This window comes from Eubalaena glacialis, chromosome 4 (genome assembly GCF_028564815.1).
Source record: "Eubalaena glacialis isolate mEubGla1 chromosome 4, mEubGla1.1.hap2.+ XY, whole genome shotgun sequence".
Taxonomy (NCBI): Eukaryota; Metazoa; Chordata; class Mammalia; order Artiodactyla; family Balaenidae; genus Eubalaena; species Eubalaena glacialis.
The window spans coordinates 52,571,533-52,586,923 of NC_083719.1; the positions used below are offsets into that span (position 1 = coordinate 52,571,533).

The 15,391-nt window shown below is 35.2% G+C and overlaps 1 protein-coding gene across 9 annotated transcripts in view; it reads left to right on the plus strand.

Annotated features, from left to right (window-relative positions):
- Positions 1-15,391, plus strand: part of ERBIN (erbb2 interacting protein) — a 109,863-nt gene that overhangs the window by 77,273 nt on the left and 17,199 nt on the right. For 8 of the 9 annotated variants that reach the window (XM_061189300.1, XM_061189302.1, XM_061189306.1 and 5 more), the window contains 6 exons: positions 3,487-3,586; positions 6,872-6,993; positions 8,008-8,169; positions 9,024-9,209; positions 13,210-13,324; positions 15,103-15,286. In XM_061189300.1, coding sequence (XP_061045283.1) covers positions 3,487-3,586; positions 6,872-6,993; positions 8,008-8,169; positions 9,024-9,209; positions 13,210-13,324; positions 15,103-15,286 — 869 coding nt within the window. The remainder of the gene's footprint in view (positions 1-3,486; positions 3,587-6,871; positions 6,994-8,007; positions 8,170-9,023; positions 9,210-13,209; positions 13,325-15,102; positions 15,287-15,391) is intronic. The other variant, XM_061189304.1, reaches the window with a different exon arrangement.

Here is a 15,391-nt window from a genome sequence, read left to right on the forward strand (position 1 = left end):
GTAAAAAGTTCAATAGAGTGGCAGTCTTGGTGGGGTTGATGAGCAAGTCTTGTAGGAGCAATGAAGTGAGAGATCTGCATGGTGTCTATGTTACCATGCTCTGCTGGTTGTCCTTTTGACGACCACGCCTTAGTTCCCTTTTCAAGAATTTTTTTTCTGCCAGTATCTTATATGTTGGTGCCCCTCATGGTGCTCTAGGCTCTGCTTTAGTTACTTTCCTCTGGGAAAGATGCAATTACTGACTATATCGTCATTATTCCTAACAACTGTCTTCAGCCCAGTTCTCTTTCCTGAACTTCACACTCACTGTCTACTTAACATTGCCCCCCTAGATGTCTCAAATTCAACCAACCTAAAACTGAACATTTCATCTGCTCCAAATCTTTTTCCTTTCCTGGGTTCCCTAGATCAATAAAAAGTACTTGCTGGAGACAGAGACCTGGGAATGTAATTCTTAACTACTGTTTCTCCCTGTACTTCAGTACAGTGAATCACCAAGCTCTGTTTAGTCTTAACTCTTAAATATATCAGATGTTTTTGTGCTTTGCTTTATCCCTGCTCCCCCTTCCCTTAAATACAGTCCACCATCATCTTTCAGTTAGACCTGCACTGTCCAATGCAGTAGACATGGTCATGTGACTAGTCCAAATTGAGATGTGCTGTAAGTGCAAAACATACACTGAATTTTCTATACTTAGTATGAACAAAGAATGTAAAATCACATCAACAATTTTTATTATCGATTACACATTAAAATGACAATATTTTGAATATATAAGTTTAAATTAAATGCATTATCAAAATTAATTTAATCTCTTTTTACCTTTTAGAAACATGTGGCTACCAGAAAATTGTAAATTATCTATGGTTCTCATTTTTGTCTCACATTATATCTCTATTGGACAGTGTTCGCTTAGACTATTGAGGTAGCTTCCTGATAGGTCTCTGCCTCGGGTGTTGGCACAGCCCCTATCTCTTATCACCCTGGTTCCATTCAGAACCACACTGCAACTCAAGTGACCCTTTAATCTTGTTCTAGCACTACCTGCTTAAAATGCCTGCTCATCCTCTAGCTTCACCTCCTCCCCTTTCGTCTTTATTCTCATTTCCTCAAGTGAGTTCTCCTCTCTTGGAACATGCATCCTCCCCCTTCTTACCTGGTTAATGTGCTCATCCTCATCTAGGAAGGCGTTCTTTCAGGAATGCTTTCCTCATGGCTCAAGATTTTGGTAAGCAAATACCTCCTGCTTTGTGTTCTCTTAGCACCTTATACCCTCTCTACCTAGTTCTTACATTGTATTGTAATTTATTTTGTTATCGCTATCCCTCCTCTCATATATTGTAAGCTCTACAGAATCAGTAAAGATGGTTTGCTCGCCAGTCTATACCCAGTGCCTGTCACAGTGCTTTGCATATAGGAGGTACTTAGTAAACACTTGCTGAATGAGTGAATTTATATTTCAGAGAAAGAACATTAACAGGTTATATTGTAGGAATTATGGCAAGGGAGTAGAATGAGTATCTAAAATGAAATAGTAATAAAGATCGTTGGAGTTAAATTAAGTATTTAGGGAATGGAGATGCTCCGTAAATAGTTCTCAGTCTCTTTCTGCCTTTGCACTCAATAAATAACAGATGATTAGTTTTCTTATAACACCTTTATTGAAATATAAATCACATTCTCTACAATTTACCTATTTTAAAGTGCATAATTCAGTGGTTTTTAATATATTCATAGAGTTGTACAACCATTACCACAGTTAATTTTAGAACTTTTTCAGGGGTGTGATTAGTTTTTAAAAGCCTCCCAGATCATTCTTTTTTTTTTAACATAGAATTTACCGTTCTTTTTTAAAATTTATTTATTTATTTATTTATTTATTTATTTTGGCCGTGCCGCATGGCACGCAGGATCATAGTTCCCCAACCAGGGATCGAACCTGGAGTCCTAACCACTGGACTTCCAGGGAATTCCCCTTCCCAGATAATTTTTGTTTTTTTTAACTGTCTTTTATATTTACCTATGTAGTTACATTTAGTGATGTTCTTTTTTTTTTTGGCTATGCCGCATGACTTGCAGTATCTCAGTTCCCCGACCAGGGATTGAACCCAGGCCATGGCAGTGAAAGCCCGGCATCCTAACCACTAGGCCACCAGGGAACTCCCTCCCAGATAATTGTGTCTATCTAAGTAGACTTCTTTCCTCATTTCAACCCACTCCTCATCTACTGAGAAATCACTGGGCTGAAAGTACGGCTATGTCATCTACATTTTATATCTGTGGAATTACCCATTACTGTGGAAAGATTTGGCATAAAAGAGTCAGAAATAGTTGGATACTATCAGGAGGTCAATGGATATTAGGAAAGGAGCTAGAATGGTTGGGGCAGGGTTTGATCTCCCTCAAAAGAAGAGGTGTTTATAATTGAGAGAGGAGTAATGATCTCATAGCATTTGTAAACACTAACTCCACCTCCTGAACTAGGGTTTATGAGGTGTGGGAGAAGAAGCAACCTGTATCTGAGAAGGCTTCAGGGAAGTGCTGTCCTTGGGAAAGGAGTAGATCTACCATTTTCATTATCTGAGGAGGTCAAGGAAAGTTTTCAGTGAAGATGTTTGAGATGCAGGGCAGTATCTCTACTGTGGAACAAGGATGGGGGCACAGAGGAAATGTTTGAATGGGAGTAAGATTATAGGATGGCATTAACTAGCTGCATGGTTTTCACAAGAGTAAGTCCAAAGAATTAATTGATAGGGTGGCAGGTGAGGGGGGGATTGGGTAGTTCCTGCTTGTCTGGAATTAGCCGAGGCTTGGCTTGGTAGGATGTTAGGTCAGTAGGCTGGCAAAAGTATGAGTTATATTAAGAAGTAAATTGAAAACACTTAATAACCAGTTAGGAAAAGAGTCATAAGGAAAAATGAGGTCCAAAATAATTGGGTTTTCTAGTTCTGCCACTTAGTAACTTGTGGTATCTTTAATGGAGAAAGGAGACACAGGGCAGAAAAGAGAAGGTTACAACTTAGTGTTTAAGTACTCTGTTTTCAGCTAAAATAAACCTGCAGATAACTAGACTAAATCTTCTAAATCATTTCTACAAAAGCATCTGCCCAAAGGGGAATACTAGAAGGGGCAAAATAACATAAAATGGAAAGGCTTAGTTTTTGGCGTTATTAAAATCACTATGATAAGTAATTATTGGACTGTGGATGTACTTAATATATGAGAACTTCTAAAACTGTATTGATGATCAGTGATAATTGCAGTACTGTATGAGTTTGCTTTGTATTAAAAGCTAAATTTTATTTTTTAGATTTGTATATTGTTTCAAATCTTAAAGTTTTATTATGTATGTTAAAAACATTTTTGGGGGTAACCTACACATTGATACTTTATAGAAAAAATGGTGAGTACTTATTCAGAGGTATTGCTGGATATGTATTTGCTTTAGCATTATTGAAAACTAAACATTTATTTTCTTTCCCTAGTCCAAACCCCTGATACCTCTTCAAAAAGAGACTGATTCAGAGACCCAGAAAATGGTGCTTACTAACTACATGTTCCCTCAGCAGCCAAGGACTGAGGATGGTAGGAATTTAAGAATCTCTTTTCTTTTAAAAAACAAATACTGACAAATTACAGCAAAGGTGTAAAGTGAATTTTAAGTCTCAAAGACTTTTACTAATTTGAAGAAAATTTGGAGAATTGGTTAATGAAGTTCTCTGAAAATGGGAAAAAAATGCAATATCTCAGCATTATAGATAGTTGAATTTAGAGGTATATGTATACCATATTTTTCCTTAAATGACTCCTTTGATTTTGTTAGATGCATTTTAGTGTGGGAGAGGCTTCAACAGAAAAGTATAAGTTTATAATATTCTGAGTCCTTTTAGAGTTCATGTGTTTTTTTAAGTATTTCACTATGGGTATTATAAGGAGAGCACTATAACTAGTATACTTATAATACTGAATCAGAAACTGCATTTGGTATGGTCAGGCAGGTGAATTTCCTTTCAACTGCAAGAAAAGCTTTTTCCTTTATAACAGTGTCTCTAAGAAAATAGATGAGTCAGAAAACAATGTCCTTGAGGCAGAATTTTTTAATACTTCGAGAGTAGACGCTTCACATTTAGTTCATTCCATTTTTATTACCACCTATGTGCCAGGCATTGTGTTAGATCTAAGTTTTTGGTCTTTCGTTGTTGTTGTTCTTGGCCGCGCCACATGGCATGTGGGATCTTAGCTCCCCGACCAGGGATCGAACCTGCGCCCCCTGCATTGGGAGCGTGGAGTCTTAACCACTGGACCGCCAGGGAAGTCTCAGATCTGAGTATTTAAGATCTTAAATCCTTGCTTTCAAGAAGCTTATGATGTAAGAGGGGGATAATGATGAATAAATTTGAAAGAAAAGGCATGGTATCTTGAGCCTAGTTAGAGGAATCAGTCTTAAACAGGAAAAAGGGGAAGTATGGATCCACCTAACAATAAATTTATAACTGAGGAAAACAAGGTATCGGGGAGCAGTATCAGTCTGAGGGTTTTCATTGCATTTATTTTCTCAGTGAAGTCAAAGAGAAAATTGCCTCTAAAGACTGGGGGAAGGGCATTTGAGGGAAGTGGTAGTGATTTGGAGTGGCAGAGCAGACTGACTTAGAATAAATAGAATTCCTGAGCAGCATTGAAGATGGAGCAAAAAGGAGGGAATACCATAAATTTGCAGTGGTTCTGAACAACAAGGTTATGTCATTTTTCTCTGGTTAAATTCCAGGGCAAAGAAGGTAGGTGATTGAAGTCCCATGTTACGGACTTATTGCATAGGTATGACTTAAGGAAAGGCGGCAAGAAAGGTGAGAATGGTGGAAATAATGTATCATGAAATCTAAGGTGAATAGAGAAGGAAATAAAACCTAGAGTGCTTTTACAGGAAGAAAAAGAAATGAGGTTAAGGAACTTGACGTTTACCAGCAATAATAAGGAAGTGAATGATTTAGAAGGACAAGTGTAGTGGTCAGGGAGGTGGAAAAGTATTACAGAAGCTAAGGTTTTGAGTATTACCATGATTGTGAATCACATGGGTGAAATGCAGATGGACATTGGGATTGAGGGCATCAAGGAATTATGAAATTATAAGGTTGAGGTGGGGTCATCGCACATTTTCATCATTCAGGATTTTGGCAGGTCGTAGGTAGAGAGAAACACTCTAGGCAAATACTAGAGTCCTCAATGAATATGCCAGTGTGATCGGATCTAGTGGCATCTGAAATGCAGAAAAAGTGATGTTACTACCTGATGCCCTGAATTGCAAAAGATGTGAGATTTACACTAAAGGGTAGAAAGTGTAGGTGACCAGAAGTTGACAGGAGTGAGAGGCATGGTAAAAGTTTTCCTTGGGGTTCTGAAAAAATTCTGGTGTAAAATTGCTTTGATGTAATCTAAAACTCTTAGAGATCTCTGGGCTAGGCTGGTGGAGTCTTAACCCCCATCCCCACCCCCAGTACATAATGAGCAGTATTGGGATTTGGAAGATTATTTCCGAATGCCAAACCTTGAGTGAAATAATTTATATATTACCATGTTACTTTTTGTAGGGAACTGAGGGAACTGCACAAAATGACATATCTATAGTGTTTTAATTGTTAGATTCTCTTCAGGAATCCTTCTGGTAACAAAAAAGCCTGAGACGGGAGGAGAAATCTTCTCAATCCTGGAAATAGACTTTGTTGGAAACTGCTTGACTCTGCTTGCCTTTCCAAGTATACCACAAAAAGTATGTCAATAGGGTTTCCCAGGAGTTTGAACCATGTTGGACAAACAAACAAGAACAAACACTCTAATTCATTTAATATTAAGCAACAACACAAAGCAATTAAATTTTTGAGTCAAGTAATGAAAACAAAGAAAAAGGTGAATCTCAAAGCTTTATTCCTGTTGTTAGTATTTGGTTTCATGGCATTCTTACTTTGGATATGAGATTAAAGAAGGGTAAGAAGCCCAAAATAAGGGCTAAAAATAAATGATAATTATGCTAGTTTTGCATAAATAATCAAACTGACCATATTTGGGTATTCCAGGAATTTCAGTTTTTGTATTAACTAATTTTAGGTGCTTTTAATCCCTTTTGTTGTTTTCTTCTAATGGGCAGAAAATAAGTTGTGATTTTATTTTGTACTACACAAACTTCTGTAAGGTGGTATATAATAGTCAGGTGGATTAATTTTTTAAGCCTTAGCTTTTTTTAGTTGCCTAATAAGCAAAAAGATGTGACAGTTGTCACATCTTTAATATTAATATCAGATATCAGGATATGTGAGTGTTGAGTTTATGTTAAATTTTCAATTTTCCTTAGTTTTGATAGAGAATATCTTGTAATTACTTTATTTACATAGTAAAGCTATATATAATGTTTCATGCAAAGATGTAATTACATGCCATCGGGGTAGTCATTTTTTACCAAAATATTTCCCTCTTTCTGACTTAACACCCCTCCCCCAGTACATAATGAACAATGTTGGAATTAGGAAGGTTTCTGAATGCCAGAACCTGGATGAAATAATTTACATATTACCATGTTACTTTTTGTAGGGAACTGCACACAATCACATATCTATAGTGTCTTAATTGTTATATTCTCTTCAGGAATCCTTCTGGTAACAAAACAAGACAAATCAGCTTTAAGAAAGAAAAGATATGTCATTGATATTGTGAAGAAATGTTGGAAACACAGCCTAGTTGTTAGTGTAGCATTTATAGCTGCTGACATTGACCGGTCTTGATTTATCTTAATGAACATATCTCATAAAGCAAATTATGAGCAAGTAATAGTTTTTCATAATTATAGTAAAATACAGTGGGGTTTTGTTTGTTTTTCTCTAGTTATGTTCATATCAGATAATGAAAGTTTTAATCCTTCATTGTGGGAGGAACAGAGAAAACAGCGGGCTCAAGTGGCATTTGAATGTGATGAAGACAAAGATGAAAGGGAAGCACCTCCTAGAGTGAGTCTATTCTTTTTTCCTTCAAATTTTAAACAGGTCTGCTGATATGTATTGGGTACTATATAGCTAATCTGTGCTATTTTGCCCTCAAGGCACTTGAAATTTTATTAATCCAATACATTTATCATGTGAAAGTATTCAAGAACAATATAAAATTATGCGATTAAAAGCCAAATTTCATAGTGTGTATAAATATATGAGAAAAACAGATTATTATTTCCCCCTTTCCTTTCTTTAGTGATTTATTTATATATATTATAGGGATAAAGAACTCTTTGATATGAACATTTTGTTTCTTTGTGAGACTGTGTTGCAGTGATAGAAGTAGCAAATACACATTTCCTAGTTACTTATGGATGTAATTTTTTCCCCTTATATAATAAAACTAGCTGAATCCCAGAAAATGATAATTAGATTGACCTTAGAAGTGTTTGGTTCCCAGCACATAAGTCATAATAATCTAGGAATTTTATGTATGTTTGCATAAACATCTAGCTGGAAAACGTATATCTGTTTCAAAGCCAGGAGGTGGTGTTGGCAATATCCACACCATATATCTCCAAATGGAATATATTTAAGTCTACTAAAAAAAAAAGCTTTTAAAACATTGAAATCTGTAACTGTGAAGTTTTCGATTATCGATAAAACCATACTTTTATTGAGTCTAAAATGCTTTCAAAGACCTATCATCTGTCTTCACAGTTACCCCTATGAGCAGTGTAATTAAGATGGATTATAGATTAAATTTTTAGATTGACATTAGAAATACTTATCCGTAGATAACTAATAAGGACCTACTGTATAGCACAGGAAACTCTAGTCAGTACTCTGTAATGGCCTATATGGGAAAAGAGGAATCTAAAAAAGAGTGGATATATGTGTATGTATAACTGATTCACTTTGCTGTACACCTGAAACTAACACAGCATTGTAAATCAACTATACTCCAATAAAAATATTTTTAAAAAGAAATATTTATCTGTATTTTAAATTGTGCTTATTTTCTTTCTCTAGGAGGGAAATTTAAAGAGATATCCAACACCATACCCAGATGAGCTTAAGAATATGGTTAAAACTGTTCAAACCATTGTACATAGATTAAAAGATGAAGAGACTGCCGAAGACTCTGGAAAAGATTTGAAACCACATGAAGATCAGCAAGTTGTAAATAATGATGTGGGTGTGAAGTTTAGAAAACTCAATTCAAAAGCATTGACCAAAACCTGTTTCAGGTTCTTTAAAATTTTTAAATGATAAATGATATAATGATCCTTTTTGTTTACAAGAAAATGTACTTCCAAACTTAGGGCAGTGTTCTCAAATACCTGAACTAAAAGCTATAATAGTGAGCAAACTCCCTAATTGCTATTATTACCACTTCAGTGTGGTTACAGACTGTCCATATGGGCAGGGGAGTGTCAGCATAGCCTTTGAAAAATCATTGCCTGAACAAAGAATAAGGTAACAAATGTCAGAAAATTCGTTGTTATAGAAATACTTTTTCCCCTGGTAATATTGACCCACTCTACCCAGTTTTAATTTTAAATGTAATTGCTATTACAGACCATTGGCATTTCATCGGGATGTTTCTGAAACCTACACTAATCCCTAAATTGTGTGTTCCTTTAATGGACTCCCTCCCCCTCCCCCCCGCCATTGTATCACAGAAACAGAAGTTATATCATGTCATTAGAGTTACTATATATTCCACAATGAGCAGGAAAATACCTAGCCATCCTGATTTTGAGCATGCTGAGCTAAGTGACTCACTCATAAATACCAGCTTTGCAACTTCTAGGATGAAAGGTATCCTCAGCTAAATTGTAAAGTTTAATGTGGCTCGTGGACCTTTGGGACCACCTGTTCCCAAAATGAGCATTTTATCTGTGAGTCCTACAGATTTCCATGTTTAAAGTTTCTTCAGTTTATCCAGAATAGGAAGATACTAAATTACTGTTAAAATTTCATCTGAACTTTAATACAAGAATAGATATAAAGAATGTGAATTCTTTATTTTTTCTTTTACTTAGACTTCAGAAAGTACTACTCCAGTAAGAAGCAAAGCTGATGAAAGAGAAAAGTATATGATAGGAAACTCTATACCGAAGACCAGTGAACCTGAAGCTGAGGTCAGTCCTGGGAATCCGCCAGTGACTGCAAATATGAAAGCCTCTGAGAACTTGAAGCATATTGTTAATCATGATGATGTTTTTGAGGTATGGCTTTATGATTATTCTGGAGTAGTGATAAATGGTAAGAATTTAATATTTCATTGTTGCTAACTAAAGATAGGAGAAACCTGATACTGATAGCAGAAAATATGCTAATGCATTTGCCATTGAGAAATCTCGTAATATTTGCTATACCACTCGTTTATCACTTTAAGCTTAAACATTGGAGTACAGTGGGTATAAAATTTTTACTATGTAAATTATGTCTTTTAAAAAAATATTTATTTGTTTTGGTTGCGCCAGGTCTTAGTTGTGGCATGCAAGATCTTTAGTTTCAGCATGCGGACTCCTTCTTAGTTGCGGCATGTGGGCTTCTTAGTTGTGGCATGCAGGTGGGATCTAGTTCCCTGACCAAGGATTGAACCTGGGCCCCCTGCATTGGGAGTGTGGAGTCTAACCTGCTGGACCACCAGGGAAGTCCCTACTATGTAAATCAGATTGTGGCAGTGTTGTTCTAATTCTGTAAAATTCATAACGGCAATTGCTTTTATTTCTGTAACTTAAAAATGAAAAGGTTACATATATACAATGGAATATTACTCAGCCATAAAAAGAAACGAAATTGAGTTATTTGTAGTGAGGTGGATGGACCTAGAGTCTGTCATACAGAGTGAAGTAAGTCAGAAAGAGAAAAACAAATATCGTATGCTAACACATATATATGGAATCTAAAAAAAAAAAAAAAGCTTCTGAAGAAGCTAGGGGCAGGACAGGAATAAAGACGCAGATGTAGAGAATGGACTTGAGGACACAGGGAGGGGGAAGGGTAAGCTAGGACGAAGTGAGAGAGTGGCATGGACATACATATACTACCAAACGTAAAATAGATAGCTAGTGGGAAGCAGCCGCATAGCACAGGGAGATTAGCTCGGTGCTTTGTGACCACGTAGAGGGGTGGGATGGGGAGGGTGGGAGGAAGGGAGATGCAAGAGGGAAGAAATATGGGGACATATGTATATGTATAACTGATTCACTTTGTTATACAGCAGAAACTGACACACCATTGTAAAGCAATTATACTCCAATAAAGATGTTAAAAAAAAAAAGAAAGAAAAGGTTGCCGTAGGTGTACTTCAGTTATTTGACTTCTTTAGGCATCTGTCATTGATTATGAAGTAATTTTTTTCTTGAATATCTGAGACTTTTTTTAAAGAGATTCTTCCCGTGGATCAATAAAAACTGTAACTTTTTTTAAAAAAACAGCTTTATTGAGATATGACTCATATATTATACAATTCACTCATTTAAATAAAAGGTGCAGTTCAGTGGTTTTTTCAGTTTACTAAAAGTTGTGCAGCCCTCACCACAGTCACTTTTAGAACATTGTCATTACCCCGAAAGAAAGCCAGTACTTCTTAGTTGTCTCCCTACAACTTCTCCATGCCCCCAAGTTCTAGGCAACTAGTAATATACTTTATCTGCATCTCTAGATTTGGCTGTCCTTGGCATTTCATATAAATGTAATCATCTGATATGTGGTCTCTGTAACTGTTTCTTTCACTTAACATAATGTCAAGACTATTCATATTGTAGCATGAATCAATACTTCATGCATTTTTTAATATCTGAATAATATTTCATTGTAATCATCCATTATGGACATTTGGGTTATTTCCACATTTTGGCTATAATAAATAAGGCTTCTTTGAATATTTGTATACAAGTTTTTGTGTGGATATATGTTTTCTTTTCTCTTGGGTATATACCTCAGAGTAGAATTGCTAGATTGTATGGTAACTCTATGTTTAACTGTTTGAGAAACTGCCAGACAGTTTTCCAAAAGTGATTACACCATTTTATATTCCCTTCATACACTGCTGGAGATATTAAGTGCTACAGAAATTTAGAAAGGGGATATTTTCTGGCTACGAAGAACCGTGGATGCTTTAAGGTGAAGGAAGCATTTAACCTGTATTTTGAAGTGTTTCAATTAGCAGAAATAGGAGAATTGAATGAAATGGAAGGAATAATGAGAGCAAAAGCATGGTATTTAGAAAATGTAGAAAAGAGCATGTTCCATCTGACTGAATATGTCAGGGGTTATAGTATATGAATAAAATTAGTAAGGTAGGTTGGATCCTGATTCTGAAGCCCTTAATACCTCTGCTAAGAAGTTTGGACTTGATGTTCTACACTATAGTCTTCAGGGAGCCACTGAAGACTTTTTAGCAGAATTATCTACATTAAACATAATCATTGGAGAAAATGCAATATCCAGGGAGAAAGAGTAAGAAAAGAAAGAATATGAGCTAACTGCAGGAAGATTAATTGAGATGAGCAAAGGAAACAGAAAGGTGGGAGGAGATTTAGGAGACTACAGTTCCCAGAAGCCCAGGTGTAATATAATTTCATGAAGGCGAAGGCCTGGTCAGCAGTTTAAATGCTGCAGATGTCAAAGATTAAGACAGACCTCCTTGTCCTTTTATCTCATTCTTCGCATTCATTCTATCAATCAAGTCCTGTTATGCAAAATTTCTGTCAAATTCTTTTTTTCTTTACTATCCATCACTGCCATTGCAGGACAGATGTAGTCTTTTTTTCTTCAGGACTATCAGTATAGCTAGTTTCCTTTCTGCCAGTCTCTTTTTCTTTTCATACATCTTTAATACCAGAGTTACTATTTTAAAAGAATCTGATCTTGTGAGTTCCTGGCTTGTCAACTTTCAGTAATGACCAATACATACTTAATTGAGTTCATACTCAGAGCATAACCTTTTACTATCCGTTCCAGTCTGCCTTTTCTGTCTCCTGCCACTTATCTTAAGTTCCAGCTGCATGGAGCTGACTTGCCATACTTTTTCTCATTTCCATGCTTTCCCCTACTCAGAATGTCATTTCCCTCTTAACTCACCCTTCAACTAAATCCAATTTACATTCTCTCCCTAATCTACTTAGCAGTCTAACTCTGTTGTAGTGCAGTTTGGAACAGGGTTGGCAAACTATGGCCTATGGCCCAAATCCAGCCCACTGCCTATTTTTGTGTGGCTTGCAAGCTAAGAACAGCTTTTACATTATTGAATGGTTGAATAAAATTCAAAAGAGAAAAGTGTATTTCGTGAAATGTGAAAAATTAGATGAAATTTAGTTTTACTGGCACATAGCCATGGTAGTTTGTTTACATATTGCCTGTGACTACTCTTGTGCCACAGCAGCAGAATTGGTTGGTTGAAACAAGAGACTGTATGGCTTGCAAAGTGTAAAATATTTACTCTCTGGCCTTTTTACTGAAACAGTTTTCTGACTCCAGTCCATGTCTTATTATGGCACTCTTAAAGCACCTAGAAATCTTAGTATTTTTAATAGAACACCCTTTTAAGAGCTTTTATTTATTTTCATCATATTAACTAAGAATAATTTAACCTGCAGTAGATCTGATTTTATATACACTATATACAGTGTTAAAAATTTTCTATTAATATTTGTTGACGACAAGGTCTCTTTTTTGTGTGCTAACAGCATTCAATGGTAGATAGTCTGGGACAGTTGCCAAATATCAGAGAAAAAAATCAAATTGGGCAAAAATTGCCATGAATCCATTTTGGTGGAAGAACATCTCAGTCCTTCTGATTCCTTGGAACCCAGTGATCCTTGAAGGAATAAATTTGAGGGTTAGGAATAGACTTTTTGTTAGAGTACCTTCACTAAACTTGAGTTTTTCAATGGCAGGGATTGTGTTTTACTCATTTTTGTTTCTCTGGCACTTGACATATTACTAGGTACATACCAGTCATTAATACAGTTGGATTAAGGACTGCACAGAAAATTATACCTTAGGCACTTTGGTGTACTGTTAATAATTTCCATAGTTTTACAGCCATGTCTTGAAAAATTTAAGTCATATACTAGTTTTATTCACTATTACCTTAAAAAGGTTTTTTTTACCTGTTCTAAGTATTCGTTTCTCTTTGAAGTTCTTATGACTTAATATTTAAAGAAACCAAAATTTATTTTTGTAAATATTTTCTCTCTTTTTTCTTTAAATTAGGAATCTGAAGAACTTTCTTCTGATGAAGAGATGAAAATGGCAGAGATGCGACCACCATTAATTGAAACCTCTATTAACCAGCCCAAAGTGGTAGCACTTAGTAATAACAAAAAAGGTTAGGTGTTAAAGGAAAGCACTAAGAATAGAAGTGGGCTGAATAAATTTATACATTTTTTCAAATAAATTTCACTAAATGTCATTATGTTATTTAAAACACTTTTTAGAAACAATTTTTAAAACATGCCTTTCTAAAAGGTCTATTCCTTACCCCTCGTTCTTAAAGAAAAATCTTGATGGATCTTTTCTCTTCCCTCATTCGTGCAAGTTTACTTACATGGCATAGATTTTATAGGCAAATAAGCCTAGATTATGATTCCATCTCTACCACTTATTTGCTGTATGATCTTTGCACTCCTTAATTTTGTCTGTGTATATATTAGGCATACAATGAGGCTAATGAAGGGTTTTGTGACTCTCAAATATATCAGATTAGTGCACTCAGACCTAGCATAGTACCTAATGTATAACAGATGCTGCTTGTTACTTTATCTCTCCCAGTACTTCTTTTTAACATCCCCACCCCCACCCCCACCTGACATGGAATCTCAGACTCTTGGAAAGGAAAGAGAACTTGATGAGTCTCTATATCCCTTCCTTTTATCCTTCCCTCACTCCTCTCCACCAAATGTCTGAACATCTCTACATTATCTCCACCAGAGGTTTATCCAGCCTTTACCTTTATGGCATTAATGAAACTTACTATCAAGGTGGCCCTTTGGAGGATAGCTTGGGGTTTCATAATAATAATGGCACTGATATTTGTTACTAATTGTTAATTACTATGCTAAATAGTATACATGTTATTATCTAATTGTCACAGTTGCCCCATGATAAGGAGGTAGAAGAAGAAGAATATATCTAGGAGAGAACTTAAGTGCCATATAGTTTAACAGTATTTTAAACATTCAGAATCCAAAACCCAAATACCTTAAAGTTGAAGTTACAGAGCCCCATGTGCTACTGTTTTCAACTGTAAACACAATCCAGACTACTTGAACTGAGATATTTGGAACAGCAAAAAATTCATATAATCACCTATGACTACGTGTCTGTATGTACTATTTCTATGATTTGGCTAGAATTGAGTTAGTTAAAAACAGCCTTTAGGGTTGTAAAGATATTAAGTTATTATCTTTTTATTACTACTTTAAAAAAACAGTACTTTTTATACTACCTGACTATAATGGAATATGAATATTGTCTATTTCTGTTTATATAGTTGTTACAAATCCATCTCATATTGAGAGTTCACTATTCATATACAGTTCTTTGAAATGATTTTAAAAAGTGGAAAACTGACCTTGTGAAAATTTCTGGATTTGTTTGGTGTTTGTTTTTTGGTTGATTGTGCTGCTTATTTTTATTATCAGAATAGATGAAAACAATTCCATACATGTATGAAATAATTTCTACCCCAGAAAAGTTTACCAAGGTTATGAACTGTACTATGTATTTCTTACTATTATGACTTTTTAAAACTAAAGATGTGTGGAAAAGCATATTCACTAAAACTAATTGATGGCCTTAAACACTGTGTGATATCATCTTGTCAGTAGTTTAAACTAAATCAAATTCTGGGTAACTAACATTGCTCATATTTTTTAAAAAAGCTATAGGTATCACTAAAAACAAACTAACTGAAGGTATCACTATTTTTAAATTCTTTAATCTTTTTATGTATTAGGACTGAGTTTTCAGAGGTGAGCCTCTGGTTATCTTCTTAACCATATAATTCTTTACCTTATATATTGAACCAGGACAATATAAATGCCATTTGTCATCACTGGAAATTCTTCTTGGCTTTGTCAAAGCTTAAGTTTTTTTTTGTTTCAGATGATACAAAGGATACAGATTCTTTATCAGATGAAGTTACACACAATAGCAATCAGAATAACAGCAACTGTTCTTCTCCATCTCGGATGTCTGATTCAGTTTCTCTTAATACTGATAGTAGTCAAGATACCTCACTCTGCTCTCCAGTGAAACAAACTCATATTGGTATTAATTCCAAAATCAGGTTTGTGAACATCTTAACAAAATAATTTATTTGTACAATAAATAGAAGTGGTAAGGCAAATAAATATATATTATTAAAACATAAAAGATTTTACAAATTAATATT